This window comes from Silene latifolia, chromosome 2 (genome assembly GCF_048544455.1).
Source record: "Silene latifolia isolate original U9 population chromosome 2, ASM4854445v1, whole genome shotgun sequence".
In the NCBI taxonomy this organism is placed as follows: domain Eukaryota; kingdom Viridiplantae; phylum Streptophyta; class Magnoliopsida; order Caryophyllales; family Caryophyllaceae; genus Silene; species Silene latifolia.
The window spans coordinates 22170362-22184272 of record NC_133527.1 but is presented as its reverse complement, the minus strand read 5'-3'; the positions used below and the strand labels follow the sequence as shown (position 1 = coordinate 22184272).

The 13911-nt window shown below is 37.5% G+C and overlaps 1 protein-coding gene across 1 annotated transcript; it reads right to left on the bottom strand.

Moving 5' to 3' along the window:
• Nucleotides 1-4877: 4877 nt before the first annotated feature.
• LOC141642441 (mitochondrial ATP-independent inner membrane protease subunit 2-like) lies at nt 4878-11017 on the bottom strand. Its single transcript, XM_074451251.1, has 5 exons — nt 10907-11017; nt 8207-8385; nt 6120-6321; nt 5536-5642; nt 4878-5423 (listed from the first exon to the last, which is right to left on the bottom strand). The coding sequence occupies exons 1-5, from the start codon at nt 10976-10978 to the stop codon at nt 5342-5344; spliced, it is 642 nt and encodes a 213-aa protein (XP_074307352.1). The 5' UTR covers nt 10979-11017; the 3' UTR covers nt 4878-5341.
• Nucleotides 11018-13911: the final 2894 nt, after the last annotated feature.

The following is a 13911-nucleotide window of genomic DNA, read 5'->3' as shown; positions in this document are numbered from 1 at the left end:
AAACTAACACTCTTAACCACCTTTTTCAAAATTCAAGATCAACCCAGATGAGTAAACGATCAAAACCCAAATTCCAAAATCAGAAATTCAGGTCTTAATATAATTGATCTCTTTCTCCTACATCGATCCTTGAGTTTCACGGATTATATTGTTGCTTTACCTTCACAACAACAACCAATTCATTATCGTCATCACCATTATCATGATCATGATCAAGGTGTTCTTGAATTTGAGTAGAGATTTGAATCATATTGAAATGAATATCAGGTTTACGACGTCGAATAATACGGCGTTGAATGTATGGAACTTAGATGACCGAACTTAGATGGTTGTTGCGGTGGCGGTGGATGAGCAAGAAGAAGTGGTTATAGTTGAAGAAGATGAAGGAGAACGAGATGAATTGGGGGAAATTGGGATTTTCATTGGAATCCCGCCCCAACCCCTAACCCAACCGTCTCGGATGGTGGCGTCATCAGTGGTGGTGATGGGATTGGATGGTGCCGTTGGCTATGGCGGTTGTGGGGTCGCGCGTGGGGGTAGTGGTGGTGGTTGTGGTGGAGGGGATGAGTGAAATTAGGCTTGAATTGAAGGTGTAAAACAAGAAAATGAAGATAAAATGAAGATTAGGGGGGCTAAAGTGTGTTTAGAAGATGTAAACTAACGGCGTTATGACGGAAAGTCTGTTAAGGGTATTTTGGGAAAGAAAAAGTTAAACACAGGGGTACCATATGTAGAAACTTAAAATGAAGGGTACCATGTGTAATCTGCCAAAGTTCGAGGGTACCATGGGAAATTTCCGTTAGTAAAAAAAGTCGTAAAAAACATTAAAAGAGTGAAGTTGAAAGAGGAACTTTGCATTTTTTATTATTTTTTTTTAAAGAAAAACTTCAAACCGTGTCAGAAACCGAATATACGGTTTCGTTTTTGCCCGACCCGGATACGGTACGGTTTTTATAAAACCGTATCGTGTATACGGATTTTCGTATCGTATATACGGAAATTCGTATAACTCAAACCGTATACCGTATCGTATCCGTATTATAAAACCGTATCGTATATTTTTGCTCACCCCTAGTAGTGGCCTAGTAGGTACTTCCACACCACTATTACTCCGTACTAGCCTAGGGAAGATCAATCTTTTTGATAAAAAAAAAAAAATGCCTACAAAAAGTTTCGAACAGGAGACCTGCTGAATGAACTCCCAAGTTTATAACAATTGCACCATAACATATTTCTAATCTATAGATGTTTCTTTATCTATCTTAACACTTTTTTTCTGAAATCAGGGGGATGCAAGCGCACCCACTACACCCTCCATAACGACGCCTCTGCTAGTGATGACTTTTTAGTGTGACGGATAGCAGTGGCGGAGCCAGGATTTGAATTTAGGGGTGAAAAATTTTAGGGGGAACGACTAATTTTATAAGGTACACTCGGAAAATTTTCGAAAAATCTAACTAAAATCTTCGAAAATTTCATCCGCCAGGGAAGCGACCGCCTCTGCTAGCCCCCCTCGCTCCACCACTAACGGATAGTGCATGTCACAAGGGAGACTAATTGGCTATCATATTACTTGGTTTTTGATAAAATGATATACAAATAATTACTGATAAAAAAAATAGTTGTTACCCATGGTTAGATATATAGAACTTGAAGTTTAGAGGATAATGTAGTGATTTTGTTGTAAAAGTTAGTTAGAACTAGCTAGTTCAAGGAATTATTTATACTAGGGGTATATTTCTAGATTAATAATCACTTTCTTTCAATATGTCTAGGGCTTTATTTGGCACGACATTTTAAGTAGTTTATTTGAAAAAAAAATCAACTAGCTGATTTTTACAGTAAGAGGATTATACATCTGATGTATTACCTCCAATTCTATAGTTTTTGAGTATTCTTAATCAAGTTTTTGATTTTTATTTTAAAGTTTTTGAGTTTTACTATAAAGTTTCTGAGTTTATTCACTTAAAAATTAAGCTCTAAAAAATTACAATAAAACTCAAAAATATTACATATTAGTTTAGTTAAATTTGAGTTTTGACGGAAAAAATATTAAAATCTAACTTATAAACTTTAATATGCTCAAAGAAATATACATATACTCAAAAACAAATAAAGTTTGAGGCAATAAGCTCAAAAAAAATACATATATGGTCAAAAAATAAAAAAGTTGGATGTAGTACATCCGATGTATGTTCCTTTTTCTCTGATTTTTATGCAAGTGTTTGGCAAGTAGCTTATTTATTTCAGGTACCTAAAATAAATTATCTTCCATTTTTTACCCCTTCAATTTATAATACTAAATAATTATCATATACATTTCCGTCATTTTACCGAAAATCAGCTACCTTTTTCAGCTTGTTTGCCAAACATCTTTTATATAATCACTTACTTTATCAGCTTCTAATTTTCAGTTTTTTTATCAGTTATCTTTTCAGGTTTCAGTCAGCTTTTCAGTTTTCAGCTAACTTTTCAGTTTGTATTACCAAACAGAGCCTAGATGTATATTTGTATAAAAGTTTTTTACGAAATATGTATAAAATAGTATACACATTTTCGTCTCACTTTAATTTCTCAGTTATTAACATGTTGTCGGAGCCTTAAGATTGTAAGGCTCCAAGTTTCAATCCTAGAAGTCCCCCAAAATCTCAAGAGTTTTAATTTCAGCGCAAAAGACATTCGGGTGGGGTGACATATTAAGGGATTTTTTTGCTTAAAATAGTTTTGAAAAACAAACTTCTCACGAAAAAGGGTCTTATTTAAAACTAATTATAATGAGGATATGGTTCCGCACCATCACATTTTGGTTTTGTCGATGATTCGAAGTTGATTTGAAGTAGTTCATTAGAATTGTAAATGATTTAAGGTAATTTGTCGATGATCTTTGACAATTGGGATAAAAAAACCCTGGGTGAATTACCAATTAGACGTGAATTAGAGTTGGTCCAGTGCGGGTCGACCCGTTTGGCCCGTTAAAATAGTGAGCTTGGACAAGAAAAATAAAAAAATAAACGGGTAATGGACAAGAAAACTAGGCCCGCTAGTATAAATGGACGGGTTTGGATTAAACAAAAATGTCCATGGGCGGGCCTAGAAGTAACTTCATAAAAGTTCTCAAAAACCCTCAATCCTCCGACGTTCCCTGCTCATTTCATTTACAATTTGTACACTCTAAACCAATTAGGTAGCGCAAATGAATACTTATGTCTTACGTATAAGTGGAAGATTGTCGGTATTTACACTTGTCGTATAAAGATTTTTCAAGAATGGACATGCTAACGGGATTGTCGTATAAAGATAGTACCTTGTAAGTATTTATTACATGGGAGTGAATGTAACCGCTAACAATGCCGCACAAAGACCAAGGCAAAAATGAACTTTTGATGTTTGTAGTAGAACATTGTCAAACTTGTGTTTTTTCCAAAATCTAGTAAACTTATCATTTGAAAATAAGTATAATTTCTTAAGGGTATGCTTTTAAAGACAATTGTTAAGTTTTAGTGAGATGTAGCGATAACAAACTCGTGTTTTTATCCTTGCAATTCCTTCCTTTCCATTCCAAACCTGTCGCGACATTCAAAGACTTGATTTTAACTTTCGGTGTCAATCCTTTAACGGGTTTAGGCGTGTTCTACATTTGTAATCCGCTAACCAAACAATGGATGGTTCTCCCACCTACTCAACTCCCCCAAAAATGGATTAGGTGGGCTGCTCTTACGTATCTAGATGGACACGGATTTAGGGTTGTTGTGGCTCATTCTGAACCCAAAACTTTCGGTAAAGAACCTTTCATAATGATTAATTTATTAATTTACATATCCGAGACATGTCAATGGCGTAACATAGATGTTAGACTCCAATTGAAGCTATCCAAAAATGGATATTATAGTCATGGATATTTCCAGGGGGTAGCGTGTAAGTCATTGGTGTGCATTCGGGGTTCAAGGCATTTTGGTGCCTTGAATCCTTTCGATGTTACCGACACTTTTCACGGGACTTTGGCGGCCATAGACCTGCCAGCACCGGGTGGAAGAGTAATAGAATTATTCGAGAGTGATGGAAAATTGGTAGCCTTTGAGAATAGTTTGATTACTTTAAGGTTCACTAATAAACATTTGGCTTATTTTTTAGGAAGAAAGCGTATTTGGAAACACGACATGAGACTGAATAATGATAAAAAACTTCGTCGATGGGAACTCTTATCAGAATTTGATGGTCAGATCAATATAAAAGGAACAGTATTAACATCTCATATCTTTGATGATCCGTCTAGTAATGGCGACTTCTATCACACTTTTAAAGTGGTAGGACTGCACCCGAGTAAGGAACACTTGTTATACTTGATACAAGCAGGGGTTAGAGACGCCCAAACTTGGTTGTTTTTATTTGACACTAAGTCGAAAACGTTAGAGCGTTTGACAAAATCAATTCCTCCTAATGAGGTAGTGATCTTTAGTACTCCCAAACTTGATATCCCATGTTGGTCGACGCCTATCCCAATTCCCTAAAGCCATGTCGATATGATGGCGAATAAGTTAAGAGTGCACCGTCTCGACTCTGGATATTCAGTCTACATAGTTGTGAATCCGGATAAGTTAAAACGAGTTTGTGATTTTTGGTTGGAGTATGAAGATTAAGTCTGTGCAAAGCATTATGTTGCACAAATGCATACTCGTTACCATTTTGTTTGAATTTGTTTGTCTCACTTTTTTTTTTACTTAATTTTGCTGAATTTAAACATAATTTATAGGAGCTGAACTTTTCTGAACTGAAAGTTTAAAAGCTGAACTTTTTTGAACTGAGCTCATAAGAGCTCAACTTTTCTAAATTAAACTTATATACAAGGCGCGTATGTCAACAAAACTTGCACAAAAACAGGTGAATAAACAGAATCTATGAAGATAAAATATTTTCAAGGAACTACTCCGTATAATACAGTTATTATGTTTAATACTCGTAGAGTCGTAGTACTTTGGCTTTAAAGGCTACGCACACATTATAGCCGATAGTACAGTCCTGATGTCGTAACAGACTTATTACAAGTTTTTTTTATGAGACCCTCGCATTCAAAATCCTCACATATTAAATGTTAAAACATCAGATTTCAGGCGTTCGGGTGGTAGCACAGAGACACACAGACGATGCACATACAATACTTTACTCGTGCATTATTTGCTTTTGCTGCTCAGTCCTACGAAAAGATTAGGGACACGTAACAAGTCCAACGTGAGCTCATCATTCTCCTCCTCACAACAACATTAAATAAAGTGTGTTCAATGTGGACTACATGCACCAAGACTTGGGCGCATGTGCGGGAAAGAAAACAGTATGGAACGAACGCTCAAGATTTGAAACTCTTGGCCATCTCATCTACGTCCAATTCGACATTAAGAACTGCTTCATCATACAGCTTGCTCTCCTCACTTTAGCAACCATCAAAACATAATAGCAGACGGTCAATTATTGGAGTCATTTATTTGTAAATTGTATATTACCAGGCTGCAAAATGGGGGAATCAGAGTAACAATGACGAACCTATTCTCAATTGGGCCGTGATCCTCAGCCGATTGCATTCTGTATATAACTCTGCCCACAATATCTTTGAATGTTATAGGACCAAAGGCACGACTATCCTTGGCTTCCTGCAACAATTGCGAGATATACATGGAAGTTCTTAATAGACTTCTAAAAAAAAAAAAGCCAAAAGCCTTAAATGAGACAATCTTAGATGTCAAACTAATTCATTAACCATATAAAGAACTGAGGAGTACACAAGTATTTGGATTAGTCTCACACATAGAACCGTCTCATACAAAACCCACTGAAAAAAAGAAATTATTATACAGGGCAATACGGCATAGGCCCATAGCCACCTTGGCAACTTACTAAGGAAAGAATTAATCGCACTAGCACAAGCTGACATTGAAAAAACGTTGAAGATGTGCAAAAAGTAAATGGGAAAACGATTCATGTTTCTGCTATATTTTCCCGTTCAATTAAATGTAAGACCATATAGCTTACAGTTTCCTTGAGATGTAAAGCAAGCATTAAATTGTGTTTCTCACTTCGTCAATGAAAAAGAAAGCAGTGATTAAGATTGATAAAAGTTGTAATCTTACCCCTTTTTTAAGATCTTTGTTGTCAGAAAGAACCCAAAACTCCTCATCGTCAAGAATAAAAGGATCGTCTTTTTCATCTGTTGTAGCCATTTCATACCCTCCATCTGCAACCACTCTTCTCACTAGATGCCTCTCCGGATCCAATGGGTCCTTAAAAACAATTACATCTCCAACGAACACCCGTTTCAATTTTTTCCGGAGACTGAAATCAGTAAAGAAATAAGCGAAAAGAAAAAAATTTTTGCCATGATTATAAAGGAAAAGATGTTTACAATGTCATGCTTATTAAGGAGAAGATGTCTAAGTCAAGGAAGAATGTAGATGCAAAAACAATAAAAATAAAGCAATCATCATCACAATATGCTTCGTTACATTAATCAATGAAGAAACTCCTTCAAAAAGCAGCCACAGAAAAAAAAAAAAAAATGGCTAGTTATCTTCTTTCATGCCAAACAAATACTGTCTTCCTGAACATGATTTCACTGAACTATCACACTGAATATGCCCTAATGGACAGCCCACGGAAAATACGACAATAAAAAGAGGATAAAACATACTTTCTCTAATTTATGAGTAGAAATACAGGCCAATTATGCATTTCTACAATCACTAGTCTGTTAACCTATTCTAAAGTAGGAGTAACAGGAATCCATGCAGCTTTTTAGAACCTAATTCCTGAATTTGCATCGAGTACCCATGCACTAGGGGGAACAAAAAGCTATGTATATGACGATTGACGGTTAGGCGATGACATATGTTAACAGACTCTTCATATAATCTCGCTTATCCATATACACTCAAAACTCGAACATCGGTATGACCCTTGAATTCCATATTAAGATAAAAATATGAGGATCTTTCATAAAATAGATGCATCCGACATTTGAAAATACGCCCAGGTTGGATACTTCTAACAACGTAACATAAGTAAAAGGTGGGATATGTAAACTTCTCAACTTGTTCTCCTCAGCTCCTTTGATCGTCATTGACAGTTTGACACACAGATTACTGATGACTAGCACACTTGAAGGAAATTGTAAAAGTGAATTTAGTAACCATTTATAACAGAGACCAAAAGAGAATAAGATGGTTCATCAAAGTAAATGGAGGTGCAAGATCCAGTCTCTGCACATAGCCTGCTAGACATGCAATGATACATGAACCACACGACTGCATAAGCAAGGCAGGAAACTGGAAGCATGCTTCTGTTAACAGGGTTAAGATGTCATATTACCTACCAACTAGTGCACTGCCTCTCCGTTTTCCAAAGCAACATTATGTTTCCATTTCCCAACTCTCTTCCTTTTTTAAGACTGGACAACCTCACCCTCTAATCAGTGTAATGTCATATCTACTATGGTTGATCACTAAGGCCAGTCAAATCCAAATGATTAAAAGAGAACCATCTCCTTTGTCCTCTGTTAGTTTTTCTCTTCAATTCATCTCTCAATATATCGGCAAGTAAAATCTGCGGGTATGGAGGGTGTCTTGCATCGAATCTCCCCTAACCCCACTATAGGAGGGTGTCTTTGAGGCATTAAGATAACATTGTTGTAATAAAAACTTATTTAATGCAAAAGTTAAGCCACACATTCGAAGCATGAAATGATTCCTTCAAAAAAGAAATCCAAGATGCAAAAGCAGGAGTATCCAGCATTAATGACTATCCATCGCTACATAACTTAAAAGTTCAAATTTCAGAAATCATCCAAGGAATAAATTCCAACAGAATCAAGACCAACTATTTATCCATGTCATTGTGGTCATTCATTCAAATGCAAAAACCCAATTTTTGGATAAACACGCCAGTCTCCAGAAGAAATTCCTCGGCATATTCTGTTAGAAGCTTATATGGATTCTTCTCAGTTACTTGTCCATATGTTGCCATGTTATCCTTACAGGGTATACAATAAGTGTAAGACATGCACTTAAGTCTTATGTTCTACAATCCTAACAGTGTGCTAACTATGAACAAACGGGAATCTCTTCGTCACTGACAGTAAATTCATAAAAACCCAGAAAAGTCATCAGGTTAATCTTGGGTATAGTAACAGAATATGAATGATTTAAGAATGGCAGAAAATTACTCTGCATAAGGTAAGAAATGCAATTGACGAACAAGCAGCATTTCTTGTTGACCTGGAATGGATGGAGCCATCTCATGACCCTCATTCTTGTACACATAAGTGAGTCTTCCTTGAATGAAATTCTTCAAGATACTGTAGTATCCAACCCTCGTCTCTGTGAGCTCACCTGAGAAGGATTGCTGATAGGACAACTAACTTTAGAATAATGGTTGTAGAAGCCATATAGTCTTAGCTAACAAACAATTGACCTATGCCAACTCATGCACAATTTTTGAAAATTAAGCAATTTCAATAAGTAGTTAAGAACAGCATTCTTCGGTCACGCTGCGCTCCATGAAAAACTTAATACTTCTTATACACTGCTGGAAACCTCTTGAAGGCTGAAGCGAAGAGAAACAAACATGCTATAAGAATATAAGATAACTATTAAGGGTCAAAAACATCTTAAACTAATGGTATCCCTTCCTCCCCAATGATACGCATAGGCTGTAATATGAAACCAATAGATAAGGCTCGCACTTATAAGATCTTGTTAAAAACAAAAGAGAAAAGCAAATTCAACCAAAATCATAACCAAAAAGACGTATTTCTGCAATTTCATATTGATAGATAGCCTTCTCTTTAAAGACCAGCCAAAAAGCAAAGAATAATACTCCGTAACAAAAAGAAATAGATCTCTCTTTTGAATCCCAGGATTGGCTCAGAAGCCCTCGTGAGCATGTTACTCCCTCGGTTGCTAACAGTTTGGAACAAATCTTTTAAAAAAATTTTTAAAAAAAAAAGCGCAGTTTGATAAACCTGTTAATCGAATATTTACTTATAAAATCATCCAGCTGTGAACGCTTTGATTCAGTAAAAAAGATGGGGTTTTTAGATAGAGAAAGTTTTGAGGATAGCATATTGTGTTTGTATATTGAGATCAAAAGGTGTGTGGAAAAGGGTGATGCTCATTCATGTACATGATTTACTCAATCATGGACGTAAATGACTATTATACCCTTGTCATTTTTACATCTCATTTTCTACTTTGTATAATCTCTCAAATCTTACACCCACACTGCTGCCTCCCCTCCCTGCACCAACCACCTGCACAGACCATTTGCACCGACCACATGCACCGGACAATACGTCTAACAGCACCGCACCGGAACACTCAGCGAATCAGATGATGACTCATCCTATATGTCACCATTCACGCAATGACCAGACCAATAGAGTTTTTCCCCCTTCTCGATGGAGGATCATGCAAATTGGGAATTTGCATCAGATTGATCATGATCATGTTTTGATCTATTTGTTTGACTTTAGGTGTTCTGGGTATTACATGATTATGTGTCGCCTAAATCTAAGTGAAACAGTATGATGAGAAATCCATGTTTCGGATGATTGCGCTGATTTGCTAGTTTCATTGACAATTGTTCTACAATCCCTAATTTCGTAAGTCTGAATTAATTAAATCTTCCTGATTTGATAACATCATTAACAAAGTAAATAAATTAGAATTATTACTTGATCGACATTATAACTAGCGTCCATAGTTGATTAATCCGACGAATATGATTAATTTTGTGAAAAAGAATTACAGAGTGTTAGTTTTTTTTTTTTTTTGGGAGAAAGGGTAAAGTATGGAAAATAAATGATAAAAAGTCCGTGAAAGAGTAAAATGCGTCCATGAATGAGCAACTAAGGTGGAAAATACCATTTAGGAAATGTAAGCAATGGGAAAATGAATGGTTTTCGAAGTGGTAGTCTACTTTAGAAAATTGAGGTACTATGTGGCTAATTGATGCACTCAAATTGTGACTATATCTGTTTCCGAATGATATCGGGTAAAATGGAAGTAATAGTTATTTCACCAAACTATCTTTGCTACTCATAAAGTATGAACTATACATGGGTCCATCAGAAACAGCTGGTAGAAAAAAAGGTAATGTTTTTTCCATTTTTTGCTGTAAAGGGAGGCAGAAAAATGGTTCTTATGATGACAAAATTTCAACCCAGTAACCCAAGTCATGAGTACCACCTCTCATGACTTCAGCCAGAAGACGACGTATTGTTGGCAATTGTCATTGTTACACATAACAAATATTGCAGAACGAGAAATTATGATGAATTAAAGGTCCCTTTCCTACTGCCACATTTTGCTCCAGTTTCTCTAAAATCAAATTCCATAAATGAGTAAGCTTCTCAATCACACATCCTGACTATAACCACATTGGCACGTTTATGCGCTATAAATTGCTGAATTCACCCTCCAAATCTAAGACAATTACCCTAGACAACCAAACATCATATCAAAAAAGAAGATGTAAGGTTTCATGGTTCTAATCACTGCTAAATTGTTTGGATTGAGCGATTGGAGGGAGACGGAAGATGCAAAAATCCCTTGTTCCGATAGCAAAGAGAGTATGAGGGAAATAGGCGGAACCATTTTCCCTCCTTCAAGCCTAATCAAAATCTCGCCACTATAGGAGATATTTTCCCTTCCCTTCCCTTCCCACCCTTTCCCTCGTATTTTGGTATCCAAACACAAACATAGGTTTATTCTCTATCATCAAAAATTCGACTACATTTTTTATGATTAAAAAAAATAGTGCTAGTGCAGCAGAATTAATCACACAAATTAGGTCAAATCAAAAACAACCCAGAAAAAAATGGGTGATGATAAACATAGAAAGGTGAAGATAAGATGAGTAGTACCTGCAAGGAAAGGCAGACGGAGGATGAGAACCTCTGATAGGAGTAGTTAAGCAATGTTTTCAAAGCCCCCATTTTTTTTTTCTACAGATACCTTTCTCAGAATCAGGAATCACAGTATCACAATCACACTAAAGTAGAGAAAGTAGAGATGATCATGGGCCGAGTTCATGCAGGCTTGGGTCGGGCTAAGAACAAAAAAAGGTTTTCTTTATAGGGCTGGGCTAAATCGGGCCAATTTTGTAAGCCCAAATCCAACCCAAATAGCAAGATCGGTCTTTTGGGCTCAAATGGACTTTTCGAGCCGGGCTTGCCTGGAATCTATAGAATAATTCGCGGGTAAATTTTAACGTAATTGCTAAATCCCGCACATGAATTACTACATCTCACACACTTTGCACCTATTATTTCAGAATTACCCTTCATCTTAAATTTTTTTAAAAAGCTTTTTCCTTCTTTCTCTCTCAAACCCTAATCAATACCTAATCAATTTGTTAATATTTCGGATTATTTCCCACATATCACATCTAATTTCTCCGTCTTATGAACAATTTTATTAATACACGTCATCTTTGATAGAATGATTTAATTTTTGTTGGAAAGGGTTTTACAATTAGGTTACATCGATTTAATTACATTATGCACAATGAACACCAAAATCATCTTTAGTAAATGATTCATATGTGAGCTCCTCCTTCCAGTTTTTCGTCTAAAGGTACAGTTTTTTGATTTATACAAGAAATGCAAACATGTGAAGATCTAACAAGTGCAATTCATTTTGGTTTCTGGAATTAAGGTATTTTGCAATTTGGAATGAGCAATACAAACTTCCGACTGATTTTTGCCCCAAAACTTCAATTTAATTTGCTCAAAGGTGTGGTTAGAAATGAATATACAGTATAACGAACCTCTACATCGTTCCTAACTGAGTCGAGTCGGAGCAGATTTAGAATGGCGGGTTTTTTCTTTTTGATGTTCCTGTTCTCCTTGCTCTCAAATTAGTGTGAAAAATGAAAGGGGTAAACTGGGAATAAGGCGCACAAATGTGTTGAAAAGAGTAAAATCATGTGTTGGATTTAGCATGTAATTGGGTGATAATTACCGGGGAAGTTAATTACTTGGGTAATGAGTTCATTGATGATAGGTTTGGTATAAGGGTAATGATTACTGAGTAGATGTTTTACTCCTTTAATCATTACCCAGGGGGATGGTGGGTAATGTATTACCCTTTCAGAAGGGTAATAGATTCAGGAGGTGAATAATTACTCTCATGTCAAACATGTAAAATGCACCTTACCTATTACTCCCATATTCTTTCCCCTCCTTTTACCCTCAATCCAAGCAAGCCCTAAGATTTACGCATGTCGGGTGAGATAAATAGCCGCATATCGTTCAGTCGTTCACTAGTAGGGATGTCAGCTGGGCGAGTATAAGCGGGTACCGCTCTGCATTCGCCCCAGTAGAGATGGGTACGAGTAGAAGGGGAATAAGGCCTCTTATAGGACGCAAAAGCAGTAGCAGGTACAAACTCTTCCTTTCCGCGTTTCAATGATTTTCCGACCAATAAAGCAGCATTGTACAGAGTGAGCAATCTCGGCTTGCAAAGCTCGATAAAAAAAGACTTTCTGGGCCTCGGTCGGTAATAAATCCGCAACGAAATGAGCAAGCTTATAAAATTGATCAGTGAAGTTCGGGACTGACTGAGTCCCTTGCTTGCACGACATAAACTCCTCCGGTTTATGGTGCCTCAGCTCCTCTGGATAAAACCTCCTCTCTAGGGTAGCCACGAATTGGGTCTAACCAAAATCGGGAGCAAGAGCAGCATTAGGACCTACCAATCTTCGCCAGCTAGGTTCATTAACATTGTGTTGCTCGGGAACAGCGCAGATCTCAAACTGCCTCTCCATCTGACGGGTCCATTAGGTCATAACCTTGGGATCAACAGCTCCATTGTAAAAAGTCAATCTATTATTCGCCATTTGCCCAGCAGCTCGAGCAAAGTTGAACTATTGTTTCCTACCATTTTCTCGTTCGTGTGGTGCCATGTTCTCCACCCGTTTAGAGAACCAACTGATTGATAGTGTTCCGGGTGTAATTCTGAAGCAGGATTGTGACCACTTGAGCTTGTAGAATGATGTCGTTGCTTGTCTCTTCCTTTCACTCTTTCCTGTAAAGATGAACAAACTGAGGACTCGGCTTGGGGCCAAGCGTACTCACTCCGACGCTCAAGTCAGTAAACTTAGAGAGATAAGTTGTATATTTAACTTGGCAAAGTATATTGTAGAGAGATAAGGGAGTTTATACAAGATTATTGGATCAGATTTCTCAATGAGAGATGTGGAGTATTTATAGACTTTCACCTTTTGTCACGTAGTGGCCAAGTGGCGTAGCAGGTGAAAAGACTGTCTTACCCTCGGCCGAGAGACCCATGGCAGGCCGGCAGGCCTGGTTGACTCCATGTCGAGGGGACCGGATGTGAGTATACGGATATGCCTCTCGGCCGGCTAGTTGCCGAGCCGAGACCCAAGTGACAGGCCGACAGGCTTTGTCGGTTAGGCTGTTTTTCCTTTGACTTGTTGTCTTTTAGCTTTGACCTTGGTCAATATGTTAACTCGGTTAGCGGGTGCAGAATATGCCCCATCAATTTGCCCCCAGCGTAGTCTATGCCGTGGTATGGACCTTCGATGCGTGTTGAGCGTATTCTGCGCATGTCGAACTTCTTCCTCGGCTTGGTTCTGTTCAGGCCGTACCATATCCCCCCTCCACATTGTTGTGTAATGGACATCGAATGTGGAAAAGAAAATGGCGCTGGCCGAGACCAAGGTTGAGAGTGCCGTGTGCTTTTGATTGCCCCGGCGGTCTTTGCCAAGCTTGGTTGATCAGCTGGCCGTTGGCAACTAGATACCAAGGAGCGTGTCAAAGAAGATTGGTTACTGTATGTCGATTGACATTCTGTGGCTGCATGCTTGACACGTGGCCTGGTATTGATTGGTGGACGCTTCATGGGC

Bases quoted from the DNA above. Each gene is read 5' to 3' on its own strand.
- LOC141642441 (XM_074451251.1), bottom strand. From the start codon at position 10,978: ATGGGGGCTTTGAAAACATTGCTTAACTACTCCTATCAGAGGTTCTCA. The intron at 5,643-6,119 runs GTAAGATTACAA...CAATTGTTGCAG, and splicing joins ACAAAGATCTTAAAAAAGGG to GAAGCCAAGGATAGTCGTGC. The intron at 5,424-5,535 runs GTTCGTCATTGT...TGGTTGCTAAAG, and splicing joins CACGGCCCAATTGAGAATAG to TGAGGAGAGCAAGCTGTATG.